This window comes from Gymnodraco acuticeps, unplaced genomic scaffold, assembly GCF_902827175.1.
Source record: "Gymnodraco acuticeps unplaced genomic scaffold, fGymAcu1.1, whole genome shotgun sequence".
Taxonomy (NCBI): Eukaryota; Metazoa; Chordata; class Actinopteri; order Perciformes; family Bathydraconidae; genus Gymnodraco; species Gymnodraco acuticeps.
This window is the reverse complement of record NW_022990295.1, coordinates 6,080,839-6,099,473: the sequence shown is the minus strand read 5'-3', so window position 1 is coordinate 6,099,473 and position 18,635 is coordinate 6,080,839. Positions and strand designations below refer to the sequence as shown.

Here is an 18,635-nt window from a genome sequence, read left to right as displayed (position 1 = left end):
TTCACGGAAAAACTAGGGCCACCAGGGTGGGTGGAGGGGGGTCTGGAGGACGGGTTTTGGGCTGACAGCCCAGGAGCACAGCGGAGGGCCCGGAAGGGATCTCGGGCGGACGGCTCGGGGGCAAGGCAGAAGCCGAGAAGGGGGACTCGGGCGGACGGCCCGGGGGCAAGGCAGAGTCCAAGGTGGGGGTCTCGGGCGGACGGCCCAGGGGCAAGGCAGAGTCCATGGTGGGGGTCTCGGGCGGACGGCCCGGGGGCAAGGCAGAGACCATGGAGGGGCGAAGACCACAGCGGGCGAACTCAGGGGGCCGAGCATGAGGGCGAAGGCAGCGGCAGGAAGAGTCAGGGGGCCGGGCCCAAGGGCAAGGACCGCGGCTCTCAGGGGGCCGGGCTCTCAGGGGGCCAGGCTCGAGGGCGAAGACCGCGGCTCTCAGGGGGCCGAGCTCGAGGGCGAAGACCGCGGCTCTCAGGGGGCCGGGCTCGAGGGCGAAGACCGCGGTACTCAGGGGGCCAGGCTCGAAGGCGAAGACCGCGGCTCTCAGGGGGCCGGGTTCGAGGGCGAAGCAGGCGGCGACGGAACAACTCCGGAGGACGGGCAGGAAGGCGCTGACGGGACAGCTCCAGAGGCCGGGCAGGAACCGGAGCCGGTGGGACAGGCTTCGGCAGGATCCCCCACGGAAGAGAGGTGGGACTAGAGAAGTGACTAGGGAATTGACTAGAGGAGGGACTAGGGAATTGACTAGAGGAGGGACTTGAGTAGGGACTAGAGATGGGACTTGGGAAGGGACTCGGGAAGGGACCAGAGAGGGGACTAGAGAAGTGACTTGAGAGGGGACTCGAGAGGGAACTCGAGAGGACACTCGAGAGGAGACTTGAGAGGGAACTCGAGAGGTAACTTGAGAGGAGGCTCGAGAGGGGACTCGAGAGATGACTTGAATGGGAACTCGAGAGGAGACTTGAGAGGGAACTCGAGGGGTGACTTGAGAGGGGACTCGAGGGGGGACTTGAGAGGGGACTCGAGGGGGGACTTGAAAGAAGACTCGAGAGGTGACTTGAAAGGAGACTTGAGAGGTGACTTGAAAGGAGACTCAAGAGGGAACTCGAGAGGGAGCTGGAGATGTGGCTTGAGAGGGGACTTGAGAAGGAACTTGAGAGGAGACTTGAGACGGTCGGTTCGCCAAGAGAACATGGGGGGCTGGAGTCGGCCGGAATGCCGACAGGGCACGGGGAGCTGGCGTCGGCCGGTACGCCGACAGGACACGGGGAGCTGGCGTCGGCCGGAGACGAGGGGCTGGAGTCAAAACCATGGCTGCTGGGGGCCAGAACTGGGGCCGGAACCATGGCTGCTGGGGACAGAACTGGGGCCGGAACCATGGCTGCTGGGGCCAGAACTGGGGCTGAAACCATGGCTGCTGGGGCCTGTACTGGGGCTGGAACCATGGCTGCTGGGGCCTGTACTGGAGCCCAAAGCATGGCTTCTGTGGCTAGGGCTGCTAGCCTGGACCTGCAACTCCTTCTCTTAGGAGCCTTTTGGAGGCTCCGTGGACCTCCAAAAGCCAGACGAGTTCCAGAGAACGACTCTTGGACAGGAGCAGGAACTGGGGCAGAAGCAAGGGTTGACTCCAGACGGAACACACCGATGCGTGTGGTGTCATAATGGGAATTGGAAGGCAGGGAGCCAGCATGGCTGGGGCTAGCAGGCAGGGGATAACACACCGAGAGGAAATCCAAAATCTAGCCAGGTAAGAATTTCACTAAATCTGGCTTCTCCATAGCCATCTGGTGTGCCTCAGCCAGAGCAGCCTCTCGCTGCTGAACTCCAAACGCTCCCCTCCACTTATCAGAACAGCCAGCCAAAGAAAAGGAAAAACTAAGTAATTCCAACTCAAAAGGATCTGCTGGGCCCATCCTTGGTTAGTTCTTTCTGTCAGGGTTGAGAGCGAAGCAGGCAGGACCCAAATGCAGATAAACAGAAAATACCTTTATTTCAAGGCTTAAAGACAGAGCAAAACAGAACTCTTCCCCGTGAACAACGTCAAACTACAACAAGGAACTAACAAAGACTAACAGAAAACACATAACCTAAATGCACACATGACTAATCAAACAAACAAGAGACAGGTGAGGAGGGAGGCGAAAACACAGGGGCACCAGGTGAACACAATCGGGTAATCAGGGAGGGAAAACAGACAGAAAGCAACAGGCAAAACAGGAGGTGAACACTTTTCAAAATAAAACAGGAAACCAAAGACAGAAAAAGACAAGACAAAACACAACACAGACAGATCGTGACAATTTTCTTCTTTTTCAAAGGAGCAACAGAGTCTAACTGTATTCGCAGCGCATCTGTAGCACTATCAACAACATGATCAATTTGGGGTGGTGTACATTTTGTATAAGTTTCCTCCCTTACATGCAGACATGCTATCAAGTTAAGTATTGGTGGAATCTCTTCCTTAAATTTGGCTATAGCACTAACAGATAGGGTTTAAATAGTAGTGGTCAGTTCATGAGGAGAGCAAAAGGGGCAGAACACAGCGACTAAAATGCAATCTTTAAACCCATCGGCTGTCATCTGAGGACGATTTAGCTTTTATCTAGAGTGTAAACTAAGCCTGTAAGCAACTGTAAGGTTGATAATGGAACTATAAACAATGACCGGTGCACGCTAGAGGATGATTGTCCCGATGGCTACAACAGAACCTCTACTGTGCTCACAGAGGTTTCATCTTAGTCAGACCCATATGTGCCGATGGGTTCATGCAGTACATTAGATGGAAATAAGTCTTAACCCTACAGTATAGCATACAATAATATCTTAGTCAACAGTATGATTCAGTGTATGTCCAAAGCTCTAATGTAATAATGCCTCAGTGTACAAAGCCATCAATAAAGACAGAAAATCCCATTTTACCCCCATATAGGATGAGATGGAGCCATGTTGTTCAGCCATACATCACAAGCCCACTTCACCTATGTTCCTGTAGCAGGAAACACATCTGCATCCAGGTTCCAAAGTCTTGTAGAAAACCTTCCCTGAAAAGTGAACGCTGTTTACGCAGGATATAATGAATGCTAAGGGCTTTATAATTAGACCTCATGTCTACGTGTAATGTTCAGGTGTCCCTACTTGCCCTGTAGTTCATGTTCTGTAAGTGAATGAGAGCTGATAAGCTGGCGCGGTTTCATTACATCCCTTGTGTGGTTTTGCATTTTGCATTGTCAACTCTGGTTTGACGAAACACTATTAAGCCATCATTCAGCCTCTGATCCATATGGATTATTGGAGGGTTTACCTGTGACCCTAAGGAAACAAGTGTAGTAAATCCACCTCAGGTGCTCTTTGGTGTTGATGGAAAACTACAGGGGGACTAAATAATATAAACTCACAATGAAAAAGGACTTCAACTGAAATGTAGGGGTAAGCAAGTGAATAAAAACGCCTAGCAACCTTAAGAGAAATAAAGAGAGAGATATTTAAAGCTGACATTATTTAAGCTAAATTGTGTTTACATTATTTTCTCTACCGGCTGTTGCCTTTTAAATATGCTCCCATGCCTCTCATCATACCGCAAATTAGAGGTACTGTCAGAGTTCCCGTTAGAATATTGTTTCGCCGGTCAACATGTCCGTTAAAGTTTAAATCTTCCGGACAAAATGAGAAAAGTGCCGGTCAAAGGTCTTCTTTGTTATTTATTGTGCTTTAAAACAAATTGATATGATTCGATATTAAACAAACTAATTATAGTAGATTAACTACATTATTCAAAAGTGTACAGTAACTTACAATAACACAAGAATAATAAACGGAGCGCTCTCCCTCTCCTGACAGCCCGTCAGTATCATGCAGCTCGCGGATCCAGTAATGAGTGACCCGAGAGTAAAACTAAACATATAACTAGTTACGGTAGTTTGAGAGGTCATTAAAATAGCTACGAGTGATATTCTAACCTGGTGTGTGTTTTGTTCCGCTCACCACTGCATGTGATCATGCAGAGCTGCGTGTCGACTCGTCAGCAGCAGCTGATCTCTCTCTCCCGTCAGATTAGACTTCACTCGCGTTTATGTCCATATCGATCAGATCTAGCTAGTTCTAGCTAATGATATGACTACCTGCTTATCAAAAGACACCTACACAATAAGTGTCGCTATGCAACTGGGTGAGGCCACAAAGTATAGCGCAGCATTATGCATTAGTTTACATGCCCACCGGAACCCCGAGGCATTACCAACAGATCAACGCACAATCAACCCATACAGGAAATCTCTTTCTCCACATTACGTGTTAGACACAGGTTAGACATTATAATTGACTATTCTTGTCTGTCACATACTCTTTTGTCTGTCACATAAATGGCGCAAGTTGCGCAACTGATGTGGTATTGCGCTAAACGGAAATTATTTTGAACGGACACTTTGACCGGAGAGATTTAGATTTGCCGGTCTTCATCATATTTTACCGGTCGTAGTCCGGTAATTACCGGCTAACGGGAACTCTGGGTACTGTTACAGATCAGTTTCCACAAGGCTGCATCTCATCTCATGTCATGTCTCATGTTTTATTGGCTTGTTAACAGTCCATTAGAGACAGCTTGTTGCAATAGAATACCTTTTAAACACTAGGATTTCCATAATCAGGGGCTCAGTTTGAGATTAACATGCAGAGCACAGATAATAATCACTCATGAATATTCTACCATCTCTGGGTCTTTCACATGACGTTGTTGGCAGGGGAACTGCAAACCTCTCTCTTCCATGCAGGCGTCGTGGCAGGGGGAAACGCCATGTTTAACAAGGCTGCAGTCAAGAGGGAAACAACAGCTCTGAGGCCATCACGCTTTTATTTATGGTGATTGAAAGTTGTCCTTGCTGGTAGTCTTTTATCTCACAGTGGCGGACAGTTGACAAGATGCAGAGGTTTTGAAGAAACTCAAGTTCACACTTTATTTATGGTTCATTTCTCTCTCATTTCCTCATGCAGGTAATGAATCTTGATCCAACCGAGTGTCGGGAGACAAATCTCTTCAGGGGTGCTGTGCTCCAAATGCTTTATGTTGTTGATTACGCTTGGGTAAAGCTATGAATTAATAACCAGTCCCGTTGAAACATGTTAACATATAAAGATGTTTCCTGTCATGGCTTTATATGAGATATATCATAGATTCAGCTTCTTGTTTCAACATTGGCTAAGCAAACATCTGTTAAAGGGATTTAAAGGATGGTAGAAGTGATTAGTTGAGTGGTTATTTTTTGGCAATACATTTAAACCTACAGGGCAACAATGGTCAGTCCACCACTTTGGTCTTGACTTAAATATGTCTTCAACACTTTTCACTTCCTGGTTTTTAGTTAGCCATTGGACTGATTTCCAATTCATTTCAACTGCAATATATGTCTAAAGAAAATCGACTTTTCTATCAACCTTAGTGCTAATTGAAATATGTCATGCTAAACAACAATCACGTGGACTTTTTGTTGTTGTTTTTTAGTTCTAATACTGTGATTTTTTTGTATACAGTATGTCTTCTCTTAATTGTAGGTCTTTGTATTGAATCATTGAATAGCTGTTGAAAAAAAGCATGTGCAATTTATTAACATGCTATCATGTTTGCTCAAAGTCTCAGAGATCTGATAGCGAGACTCAATGTTTTTTAACTCTTTATATGTAAAGCCAAAATGTGTTGTTGACACACCTACAATAACGATGCTCTTAAACAGTCAGCAAGAAAGCTCCGGCAGCCTCTAATTCAATCAAAAATATTGGGAGGAAGTGCTGTGAGACTTCTGGATTGAATCAGGGTTTATTGCATGTTATTGACTTTCTGACTTTCTGATTTACGGTTTAATTGTTTTGTCTGTGTTGCCTTAGGGATAGTGTCCTCTCTCTCTCTCTCTCTCACACATGCAGATACCTCAGCTGTTTTTATGGTGCAATGAGCTGATTAGTAGACCTGCGCTAGCTTTTTCCTCCCCTATTCTGCTTCTCTGACTCAAACTCAGGTATATCTCATCACTGGCTCGCTGCTCCTGTACTGACTTCAGCATCTGTGATCATAATAGACCTACTGAGCACAGAGGGCAGATTTCACTCATGCTGCCAAAAGGAGGCACAACGAAAGCCAAACATCAGTTTGTAAGCTGCTGCGTTGGCTTGGAAGCCCCAGTCAGGGATGAGTGGGAGAGAAATGAGCAGAGGGAAAGGATTAGAAAGACTTCGGATTTGCAGAGTTCAATAAGATGGAGAAGAAAAGGATAGCATGGGAGAACTGTGAGCATGTTTGAGTGTTTATATACGAGGGGTGAGACTGAAAGACAGAATATCCATGGAGTGATTAGTGGTTGAACTGCTGAGTCATGCTGTGACGTTTGTCCTAATGTTGTGTGAAACCACAAGTCAGCCTGTATCCTCAGCATCCTGCTCTGTTCTGGAGGTGGAGAGGAATAGTTTGACTATATTAGCATCAGCAGCCGGCAGCTTTCAGAGTGAATGACTCGTCTGATGCAGGAAGAAGAAGATGTCAATGAGCCGATAAAGGTCTGTTTAAGCTTCTGCATGTCTGATGTTGTTAGAGCTCCAGTTTACTTCCAGCTTATAGTGTTGTTTTGTTTGTGTGTGTGTAGTAAGGCGTCATGCTCCTGTTGCTGCATGTCACACAGTTGCTCTTTGGCATGTGTGTTATCAGCTAATCACAGGGGTATAAAAATAGGAACTGTTTACCTTTTGTCCTGCAGCCATTTTAGGCTTTCCACATGACGGTTGAATTAATAAAAAAAACAGGCAATTGCTGCAAACATTATCCCCTGTTATCCCAAGCATGGCTTTTATCTCAATTTAAAATGAAGGGAATTTAGTCAAGATGCTTTAGCTAATTGATTGGTCTATTGATCGCGTGCTTGTAATTCACGTTTCAATATGTGATTTACGTTTAATAATCCTAATAATATAAATAAACCAGTTAACTAAATGGTTATGATGAATATGTTTTCTCTCTCTCTCAAGAGTACTACATGGTCCCTCCTTAACTTAAAAGCCTATGTGGTTGTTAATCCATTTATAGCTGTAAAAATTATGATTTTGTGCATATCAATGGCTTTTTTCTTTATTGGCAGAGAGAGAAAACCTGCTTTAATGTACAGCAGCTTCTGTATAAACACAGCTATGCAGACGTGTTTGTACATTATGCATTTGCTTTGTGATCCTTCCTCAGGAGATGTCTCCACAGGGAGGCTCAGATGCTGTGTATCTGACAGCATCTTAGTATTGATTTAAGGCTATACAGTTTCAAAACTGTACGAGGAAAGAGACCACAGTGGTGCAGAAAGAGCCGCTAAAAGATTACTGCGTTGTATTTTTATACTTCTCCAGACCTCTCTGACACTGGCATTGATCAGCTCAGCCTCCTACACTACACATCCTGCTATGGTGTCTGTTGCACATTAAGTGTTGTTTGGTAAATGCTTCACAAAACTATGATTAAGCTTCTCAGGAAGTGATGTCATTGGCGCAGTGATAAATCACACCAAGTTGTGTTCAGTAATGTGTGCCAGTTTGGAGGCCTTTAGCTTCCTCTCCCTTTTTCACTTCAATCTCGTGTTAGCTCACAGCTCTTGTGAGAGTTGGACAACAGGGGGTTGTGATGCAGTTTTGGCTGCCATTTACTGCTGCGGAGCACACTGTGTATACTACACTCTGTTTGGAGTCACAGTAACAACATTTCAGATTTGATCGAGGAATCTGTTTTTTCCCCCATGAAATCTGATGACTGATGTCTTTCACTCAGGTGGAAACCCAGTATTGATGCAAAGCTTTGTCAGCACTCTGTTGCTGCTCCATTTCCTCAGACTGTTTATTCGGTGAAGAGTGTACACAAGCCGAGCAGCTGGTAGTCGGGACTGTATTGATCGAGAGTGTGTGCTGCTGGTTTAGGCCTCCACTCTGTGGTCATGGCAGAGTGAATGACCATATTGTGCACATGCTTCTATAGACAGAGGGAAGTACACAGCAACACATAATAATAATAATAATAATCCTCAACAAGTAGTTTACTATTGCAGTGTACACAGTTTAAGCTTTTACTCTGGCACTGTTAGAGTAGACTATCACAACAAAAATCTGCTCTTGTTTACGTCGTCAAATGGGCTTGTTAGCATCTTCCTTTCAAATATACTCTTATGTTTTAGAGGTGCAGTAAAACTGTCATCAGATCAGTTTGTCACTTTCACGTGACGTCTGCACTTCCATTTGTCAGATAAACAGACACGGATCGATGACTGCTAATGGAAAGAGATGGTCATTAGACCTCTTCAAAGTGCTATCATAACTGCACTTAGAGTGAGTGGCAAACACTTGTCGGCGAAAAAATAAGTCACCACAATTGTGTATTAAAAAAAACGACCATTAAATCTCAACTTCATCGCTAATTACCAACACCACACCCACTGTCTCCCACAAATATCAACATTTTCAGTCAATGTTAATACAGGCTAGTATAGGGTGTGTCATTATTGAATGGATGTGCATAATGGAAACAAATTACATGCCTAAGTCCAACTTAAAGCAGGCTTTACAAACGTTTTCTTCTCTTGTAAACTATTCATCAGCAGTGAAACACAGCTTTTCGCAGTTCCAACTTGTTCTTGTATGACTGAGCTTATGGTGCTGTCAGCAAACGTTTCTCCAACACTTAACAAATCTTGGCTAATGGACTCTCTTTATTTCTCCTATTTATTTTCCCCTTCAGATATGGTCCAGTGCTGATGGCGCACTCTGAGCTGTTTGCGACGAGAGCGCCCCCTGTGGGGGGGGGCGCTGCAGACCTGGATGCTCTGAGCATCCTGGACTCTTTCGGGGAGGAAAACAGCACTGCAGAGAGATGCTATCGCGCGCACTCCCGCAGCAGCGTCCTGCAGGGTCTCCCGTTTGGAGGGGTGCCCACTGTCCTCGCAATCAATGTTGTCCTTTGGATGGTACAGACTCACACCCAACAAACCACCCATTAACACAGTTTACACAATTAATGTGAGATAAGCTATGGTCTATTAACATCTGTTTGGGAAGTATAATACGCAACAGATTTTCAAAAGGTCATTTGCCATTTTCATATCGCCCCAATTACTATAATGACCAGTGCAGTAACATTTGCTGAGTTATGCATATAGAGGGATAATGCAGCTAACTTTCATTTATTATTAATTGTATGATATTTTATCAGCTCATAATTGTTTTGATCAAATGTTTGGTCTATACAAAAAGGTGCATACATTCTCACAGCCCATGGTGATGTCATGTTTTGTTGAACCAACAATACAAAAGAGTTTTAGTTTACTATCATAGAGGACCATGTCTGAGAAGCTGGAAACAGTGACATTTTCCGTAAAAGTTCAATTGAATATGACAAATTATAAAAAGGAATTAATAATACACAGCAAAAAAACATTCTTGTTTTAACTACACTAGCTCTCTTTATCAAGGAGCTTGTTGTCCATATATATGCTCTAGAGCAGGGGTGTCAAACTCAATTTCATCGCGGGCCACATTAGCATTATGGTTGCACTCAAAGGGCCGGTTGTAACTTTAAGACTATATAAATATGAAATAATGTATTATATTACATTATTGCCTCTGCATTGGATTATTATCGGATAGGGTAATAACTTCATAATTAACTACATCTGAAGGCAAAAGTCTAGGGCAAATAATTGCAAGTCTCTTCAGTGCGCATGTCACAAAATGAGATGCATTGTGGGACATGTAGTTTATTGGCAACATGCTTCTGTAAAACGGCATGTAACCGTATAATAAACGTATTATATTCTTTGCAAGCTCTTGCAGGGCCACATAAAATGAAGTCGCGGGCCGGATTTGGGCCCCGGGCCTTGAGTTTGACACCCCTGCTCTATAGGTGACCTCTACTTTATACTGCTGCAGCTTAATTCAAGGGCCTCGATAACAAGGTCTGTGAATAAACCCAGAGCTGCCACCACCCTGTTGAAATATAACGAGGATACAACCAGAAAACAACAACAAGTGATACATGATCGGAGGGCTGTGTCTGTAAAAAAATCTGTCTCAGGCATTTTCTCTGCTCTAAATGATAATAAAGTATGACAGCTGCATCAGCAGTGTTAGAAATGCTGGACATCACACATGACCGTGTGAAATGAAAGTATTCCGGCATTCCGTGTTATAGAAACCACAAATACACACATGATCCATTTTTGTTTTTATTAAGAGGACCTTCTGATGACTTATGTCAATAACCTCAAACTTCAGTGTTCCTAAATGTAACTGTAGTCCTAACCCAAGACTGGGTTCCAGTCTTTACTGATGTTGCAGGTCCCCAGGTTAATTGAATACTTTAAATGCTCCTGGATGTGAATAGTTATCTGTGTATCTGATCAAATCCTGCCCTCTCCAGGGTGAACCCCACTCTTTCCTAATGCATGCACTCCAGCCCCCTGCAAAGCCAGGACTCCCTGGAAGAAGAGATTTAGATTTTTGTGAAACCCTCCTGGATAAATTCAGGATACAAATGTTTTCCAAAGGAAACAGTTATAAATGATAGATGTTTAGATGTACAGCTCCAACAAGGTGTGTAGGACAGAGAGTGAATACACATACTATACAGAGATGCTGTATGAGAAACCAATGTGAGTTTGGAACATTGAACAATGTAAATCTATTCTAGTAGACCTCAACAATGGAATTATGATCAGTAGAAATAGCCATGACATGGGACCTTTAAACTAATATAGTGTTGCAAAAAAAGATAATTTTCATTAGCGATGAATTGGAAGATTATTTTGTAGATTCGCTTGGGCAATAAAATATCTGAAAATAGTGAAAATGTTCATCCCAGTTTGCCAAAGTTTATAAATCTCTAGTTTAGTCTGTTCAAACCAAATATAATAATAATACAAATATGTTACCATTTATTGATTATCTATAAAGTTTCTTGTAATGTTTTTGTCGATCAATTTATCTGTCTGGTGCAGCTCTATAAACACTAAACTTAAAATTGGAAAACACTGTGGAGCGATGTATTTGTCAGGCTTTTGGATCTAGTAATCATTTACTAGATCCCGCAAACAAGCGGGATCTGAATCTTATAGATCAACATGTTTCCTCTCACAAAGGGTAATAGAGTGTATCCAGTGTTTCCAAACACACTGTAGTGGCATATTTCCCCTCCTGTCACCAGATGATGATGGGCTGTCAGGCCTTGTTAAGCTTGATCTCTGCATTGATATCACTCTCAATCTGCCACTCCTGTGTTTTAATTGGCGCGTTCTGTGGCTGCCTAGTTGTCACGACAACGCAATGGGGCGAGGGATGTCTCTTAATGAGACCTCTTCACTCCATCATCATTATACAGAGTAATAATAAATCATCAGTGGGACTTAAGGAGAGCATGCCCACACATCAAGACCAAAGAAACAAAACAACAGGAAGGGCACGGACACAGAGGACTGAGCAAGGAATAGAGGGATTTTAATTTAAAGAAGCCGTTTGAACCCTGACTGCTAATGCGAACACACTGCACTCATTATTCAGCTACTAGCCTAGTGAAGGCCGTCCTGATACTCTGCGTGGCTCGAGATCACATCCAACATTGATCCCTGCCCACTAAACCTAATGCCTTTTAAACTCAAATGAGTGAATGATTTAATGCTGTAATTAAAATCAAATATTCATCATCACTTTCACTCAATTTGAATTTGTCAACATTCATCCATCATTACCCAGTTATGCTCTCATCTTTAACCAGGGCTTTCAGCCTGAATCCACTATTGTGTGCTATGATGTTTCACTGAATGAGCTTTTTTACTTCATTGTAAGCTCCTCGTTTGTGGCAGAATGGAGTCTATTCATATTTAATCTTGCTATTGACCACACTAATTTGGCTGCGGTGAACAGCATGTGTTCTTGGGGCATGTTGACCTGTCTCTCGTAGTTTCCAAGACAACCACGGTACCACTCTATAGAAGGAAGATGGCTCATTATAGCTGCTGCTGCTGCTGCTCCATTGTGAACCTGTGTGTTATTTTTAGACTATTCATAAGAATGCAGAGATGAGCCATAGCTTTCAAATCAAGCTTTATGATAAAGATTTACGATAAGGCCTGTAACAGATGAGGATGTGTTTGTGTAAATCAGACTTGGTACTTCATGCTTCCATATTCCGGGTCTGTGTTACAGTTCCTGCTGCTCATCTTCTCCTGTCTGAGGAAGGCTGCGTGGGACTATGGCCGCCTGGCTCTGCTGATGGAGAATGACAGGTGAATCCAGCTAACACTAAAAGTCTGATACACTGGCTGGTTTGAAAAGCGATGACAAGATTTAAGATGGAGAAATAATCCTCTGTGGACCCCTCCCGGGTCCTTAATCCTGGAGCCTCCAGCTCCCTCTGCTGAGAATACATGGCACTGCGAAGAAGGCAACATTTAGTTTGCCTTTCATTCTTAAAATGATTTGTTGTTACTGGACTGCATCTCTAAAAATGGTCTCGTGCTTGAAAGTGAAAATATCAAATTGTTAGCACTTCCAAGATATGTAAACACAGAGTATTCTCAATCCTAAAATAACTAACACTTATTTCAAAACAACAAGTTGGTATTAAGGGAAACAGGATGTAAGAATAATCTTTGGTTACAAAAACAATATCTTTTAGGATAGCATATGAATCACTGGGTATTTTTGTTAGATATGTTGACAGTGCACTTTCCTTGTTGGTCAGAGTATGAATCTTATTTGTTTTTTGCACTTATCATAAGTCGCTTTGGATCGCTTTGGATTCAGCCAAATGAAGTTTAATGTAATGTAAAAGTATGAAAACAATAGAAAATTATTCGCCTTAACTTTTTTTTTAAAACATTTAAATATATTCTTTATTTGGTTATTTTTCAATTTCCCTTTTACAGTATTTATAAGGTTTTATATATCTCCAAACAACAAAAACTGAACATATTCAATGGTAATTACTCAAGCATATGTAAATAAAACTACAAAAAATGTATACATAAGTTAAACTTTACAAAGGCACAAATGTTCACTCCAATAAACATATGAAAATATACATATTATTCATTTAAGATTAAATATATCATTTATATATAAACATATATAAGTATCTGATAGCTTAATAACCTCCACTATTGGTGCCCACCTTTCTATAAAAAAATGACCTCTGCAATCTTTGCATTAATTATATGTACTTTTTTCCTATATTAATCATCATTCTTGTCAACCATTCAGCGAAGGTGGTGGATTATATTCAAGCCTCCTTATTGTAATTGCTTTCATGCTGCTGTAAATTATTATGAGAGAGGTCAGACTCAAGCTTTAATCAATAATCATTACATTTAAGGATCCAAAATGAGTGTAGGGCCACTCAGCCGTCTGTGTGAGTCTGCAGTAGTTTTCCTCTGCTTGACCTGAGTCTGCTCTCAGGGGAGAGCGGCCTGGATTATTTCTGCTTGACCGACGGCGGCTTCGCAGCACCCGAGGGCGGCACAGCATCTGTGTGTTTTACCAAGCGGTCCTCCCTCTTATTCAATTATACTGCTTAATTTGAGACGCTGTTGAATTGTCAGTGGTACAGCCCAGAGAGAAATAGCCACAGATTCTATCATCACACTGGCTTTATTAGATTGGACCTTGGATGTGTTTTATGTCTTCATGCTTTATGTCTTCTCTATGTTCACACAGTATTGGTTTCAGACTGTCTGCAGCAGTTACATAATCTCTTCGTTGTTACAGCACTGAGTTACTGTACATAATGGATCTGTTGATAAGGTCTTGTCGGTAATATGATAATGTTGACATTTCTTTTTTATCATCTTGTTTTTCAATTTTAGTCTCACGTCCCTGTTTTATGGCGAACCAAGTGAGAAGGAGAAGTCTCCGTCAGAGTCCAGCCCCTCCGACTCGGACACCAAGGACATGGTGAGTTTTGTGTTTGGTTCTGAGTTTTTACCAGCTCCTAAAAGCACCAAGCATTTTCAAATCAATACAAGGTACCTTGTTGATTTGTATTCCTTTTTTTCAGTTCGTGTCAGACTTTTCACAATAAACGTGACTATTTATCTATGTGTTTAAGTGCATACAGTACAGTAGTAATGCTGGTAGAACACAAGCTGTCAATAAATACAATGGCTCATTGTAAGACTGCTCTAGAGCACCACTCATGGTTTAAATCTCCACAAATATCATAATAAGAGTAAACATCATATATTTGAGACTTGCAGAATACTACTATACAGGGAGAAGGCATTAAGAAACTCAGATTAATTGTGTCAGATTAATTAAAACCGCAGTCACACAGTCTAGCAGTCTTACTGATCATGTTCTCATTTTACAAGCTGTCACTTTTACCCCACAACACACATGTCTGAGATTGCAATACATCAACTGTTGCTAGAGGAAAGTTTGGCTCATGACTCAGCTCTGTACTGTGTGTGACTCCATGACACCTGTGTGAGAGACTGAGGTCACACCATGCATGTTTTTAACGGTGCAAGACAAAGAGTCAGACTGGAGTCATCGCCCTGTGCCTACTCACAGCTGAGGCTGCAGTAAAGTGGTTACTGCTCCAGGCTAGACCTATTAAATCTCCCCCTCTATGTCCCTCTGCAGACCTTATTACTATGCAAATGATGGATGCATGCAAATAGCCAGATGTGGTGTGCACAGACTTGCATACATATGCCATTTATTATCTTTAAGAACTAATCCATTGGTTGTTTTATGATTCTCCTCTCCTTCCAGGGCTTCTGCTCATGGCTCTCGTCACTTTACCATATGAAGTAAGTACACTAAGCAGTTGCCCTGGTTATATTTGTACACTTGTCTCCTCTTAGCTTACATCCTTTTATTGGCCCCAGTGTCTTCAAAGCTGATGTCACCGGCAAATGTAAAATGTCTTGTTATATGTCATTTAGCAGCAAAAACAAACCAGTCTGTCCCGTGCGACCGCTGGTGCCGTGGTTTCCCGTTGAATATTTGCTCTCGCTTCAGTCTGACTGCACACAACAGATTAAGGGCAGTAAAACAGCGCTTTCCACGGTGTCCATGGTTTCCATAGTATTATGGTTAAGTTTGGGTGCCTCTGTTTTTAGCTACCGTGAAAGTGTCTCACCCTGGGAAAGTGCAAACCCACCCTGAGAGTTCGCAATGTGTGGGCCATTTCACCAGCATCTTTTCTTCTTACAGTATGTTGTGCTTTTTTTGTTCTGTTTTATAATACTAGGTTTCCTAAACCTCCCACAACTTCTGGCATCAAAGTAGTAGTGGCACAGTTTTACTCAAGATGAGGTATAAGATGTAGGTCTATTTGTCCTGGAAATAGAGACATATGTTTGATTAATATTGCAACGCTCTGATTATTCGCACATGGAAATGTATTTATTGACACCTCAAGATCATTTTGTAAATCTCTCTTCGATCCATGTAGCATACAGTGTTTAGGAACTCTTTTATTTTTGGATTCTGAGTTTCCCCTCTATCTGTTCCCGCAGGGATGAGGAGATCCGTAGCAAGTGCGGCATCGATGCGGTCACATACCTGTCCTTCCAGCGCCACATAATCCTGCTCATGACTGTGGTTTGCCTGCTGTCTTTGGCCGTAATCCTGCCGGTCAACTTTTCCGGAGACCTCCAGGGTATTTATGTCTTTAGATGATGGTCTTGCCAGTCGACTGTTTAAAAAGCTAAAAGGATATCCTTTACTTAAGGAGAGGCACATAGTGGAAACACAGGGATCGGAGCCTGGCCACACAGAGACAATCACACACATCTACACACCAAAGGGTTTATTGCTTTAATGCACCAAGACTATAGCTTAAAACAATCTGCGGTAAAGCTGAGTTTAGAAAAAGACTAAAACTATACTTGGATTCAGCTGGAAAGGTCATTTTAACTTAAAAAGGGCCAAAAAGCATCTTTATGAAGTGAAACTACTTCTGCTTATACACACAAAGGCTGCATTTGATCTAATGGGAGTTGCTAGCATACCAATGGCAACTCATCAAGCCTCGGATTTATAGAAATAGAAAGTGCTTAATTTCCTGTCAACATGCACATGTAGGTGTCAGGGGTGGGACGGTGCAGAAAAGCTACTAAGTCGCAGCAGAAATGCCTTTTGGCAGTTGTGTGCTTATTTTGTAGGAAGTGTTGACTAAGCCGTTCCATAATAGGATGAATGCAGGAGTCATTAAGGGGTCTACAAGGAGCAGGGCTGTCCACAGAACGTTTTTTTATTACTTCTGGCTCTTATGAACCAGTGTGTCACCCCAGTCATTAAATAAACCAACACCCTGCGACATGCTGCCATGGTTACGGAAAATAAAGGTTGCCCATTAAAACTCGAATTTAGGGTGAAATGTCATTGAGATGTGAGAGATTTCATTAAATTGGATGGAAAACGTTTTCTCTGAATGGTGACTTCATTGTTGCTTCAGACAAAAGAGGCAGAGTTTCCTTTAATTCATTAGAAAATGTAAATGTCTCCCTCTGTCATGTTTAATTATTTCTACAGGAGACAGTCCTGAAAACTTTGGAAGAACAACGCTGGCTAATGTGAGCGCAAAGTAAGTCCAACACTTCTAAAATGTCGTGATGCAGCACAGACATGTGAAAAACGGGACTATCTATATTTGTTTAAACTACAGCAGAGTTTTTGTGCCTCTTGTAGGGACAGCTTTCTGTGGCTCCACAGCATCTTGGCTCTGGTATACTTCATCATCACGGTGATGTGTATGGCTCACCACTTGGTACGGCTGGAGTACAGAGAAGATGAGACGGTCTGTATTCTGTTAAAACATCAAGCCTGGCCATTTTTACACTGCAAAATAAAAGACCATTTCTGAGAGTTAACCTTCATTTCTGGACCAATGATGTCAACATGCTGATGTTTCTCAAGGAAAGTCAGCGGTCAAAAGGACTAATAAGGATTTATTCTTTAAGGACAATTAATTTGTGCACCAAATGTCTACATGTAAAGATATGTTTGTCATTACCATCTTTACATGCACAGATTACTAAACCGGCCTACAGAGCACAAACAAAGCTTATGTTACTGCTAAAATGTCTTGTTGCAAAATCATAAACAAACTTTTTAAAAAAACACACAAAGAGATACAAAATGACTCGTAAGAAACCCAAAGGATCATAAAGAGACACAAAATGACCCAAAAGAGACACTAAACAATCATAAAGAGACACACAATAGCTACAAACACAAATACCCCAAATAAACGGATTAAAAACACAAAGAGACACAAAAAGAGACAGAAAAGAGAAACAAAAGTCCAGGAAATAGTGCAAAACGTCTACAAAGAGATGCCTAATGACCAAAAAGAGGTATCTTTGAATCTGTGTCTATAATGCAAGATAGGTGGTAGGATTCTTTACATGTCTTTGCCCAGGTGCTCATTGCCTCATAATCATAACATCATAGAATCATAGAGACTTGTGCTAGTGTGGCTGATACCTCTTGATAAGACGCTATTATTCTAATGATGGATGTATCGTACTGTATGTTGCAGGTAGCCAGGACGCTGATGATAACGTCCATACCAAGAGAGATCTCTGACCCAGGACTCATCACCAAACACTTTCAGTACTTATGTTTACTTCTCTTTTTCATTGTTAAGCTACTTATGTCACCAACATCCGCACATTTCTACATGCAGTATTTTGATTACCTTCACTTCAATGAACTCCTTTTGCTCCCTTCACTAGTGAGGCCTACCCCAGCTGTACTGTCACTGATATTCGTTTCTGCCTCGACGTCCACAACCTGATGAGGCTGGACTTGGAGAGGTACATTAACAGATTGGAAAAACTCAGTTTGGGATCAGTGTGAATGCATTTATCTGACAACGCTGTGTTTTGCAGACGGAAGGCAATGAAAGGCAGGCTGTATTTTGCCAGTAAGGCCCAGAAGGAGGGGAAGATCATGATCAAGATCCATCCATGTGCTCAAATATTCTGCTGCGACTTCTGTGGCTTTGAAAAGGTACTTTTTACCCGTTTGATTTAAAGTAAGTAAATGTGTTGTAGCTTAGTTGTGCTGCACAGAAAGTCTGTTACCACTGGATGGCACTGTAACCAAGAAGAAGGTACTGTAGGTCTGGGGATCTCTCTGAGAGTGGAAGGTGCTGTGACTGATATGTGCCTAACTTTTTTTCTGCAGGTGGATGCAGAGCAGTACTACAGCGAGTTAGAAGAAAAGCGGACGGATGAGTTTAATGCTGAGAAGAACCGCATCTCTATGAAGAGGCTCGGCATCGCCTTTGTGACTTTTCGTGATGAAAGGATGACTGCTGTGTGAGTAAACAACAACGTGATATCAAGGTTTATGTCTGTCAGCTCCTATCATTACATAAAGCCTTTCAGAGCAGGGGGCAACCATAACAACCACAAAGTGACAAAAGAGCACTCATTACTGAATACTGATCCAGATTTCTGCACCTTGATTTGTTTTCCAGCATTGTGAAGGACTATGGTTGTGTTCGCTGCCGTCGTTCTCCCCAGCAGTCCAGCATCACCACCGTGGTGCAGTCCCACAAATGGGGGGTCAGCTACGCACCTGCCCCCAGTGACATCATATGGTCAGTAAGGACATTCCCAAAACTC

General features: G+C 42.6%; 1 protein-coding gene across 4 annotated transcripts in view; it reads left to right on the top strand.

The window, feature by feature from the left end:
• Positions 1-18,635, top strand: part of tmem63c (transmembrane protein 63C) — a 38,204-nt gene that overhangs the window by 9,766 nt on the left and 9,803 nt on the right. The window contains exons 1-13 of one of the 4 annotated variants that reach the window (XM_034222453.1): positions 4,846-4,980; positions 8,741-8,966; positions 12,199-12,278; positions 13,857-13,944; positions 14,767-14,804; positions 15,516-15,658; positions 16,534-16,585; positions 16,690-16,768; positions 17,543-17,616; positions 17,739-17,819; positions 17,895-18,015; positions 18,193-18,326; positions 18,488-18,610. In XM_034222453.1, the coding sequence (XP_034078344.1) occupies positions 4,949-4,980; positions 8,741-8,966; positions 12,199-12,278; positions 13,857-13,944; positions 14,767-14,804; positions 15,516-15,658; positions 16,534-16,585; positions 16,690-16,768; positions 17,543-17,616; positions 17,739-17,819; positions 17,895-18,015; positions 18,193-18,326; positions 18,488-18,610 (1,271 nt within the window). In that variant the 5' untranslated portion in view covers positions 4,846-4,948. Of the gene's footprint in view, positions 1-4,845; positions 4,981-5,980; positions 6,535-8,740; positions 8,967-12,198; positions 12,279-13,856; positions 13,945-14,766; positions 14,805-15,515; positions 15,659-16,533; positions 16,586-16,689; positions 16,799-17,542; positions 17,617-17,738; positions 17,820-17,894; positions 18,016-18,192; positions 18,327-18,487; positions 18,611-18,635 lie in introns of those variants that run through there. The other 3 variants (XM_034222452.1, XM_034222455.1, XM_034222454.1) reach the window with 3 other exon arrangements.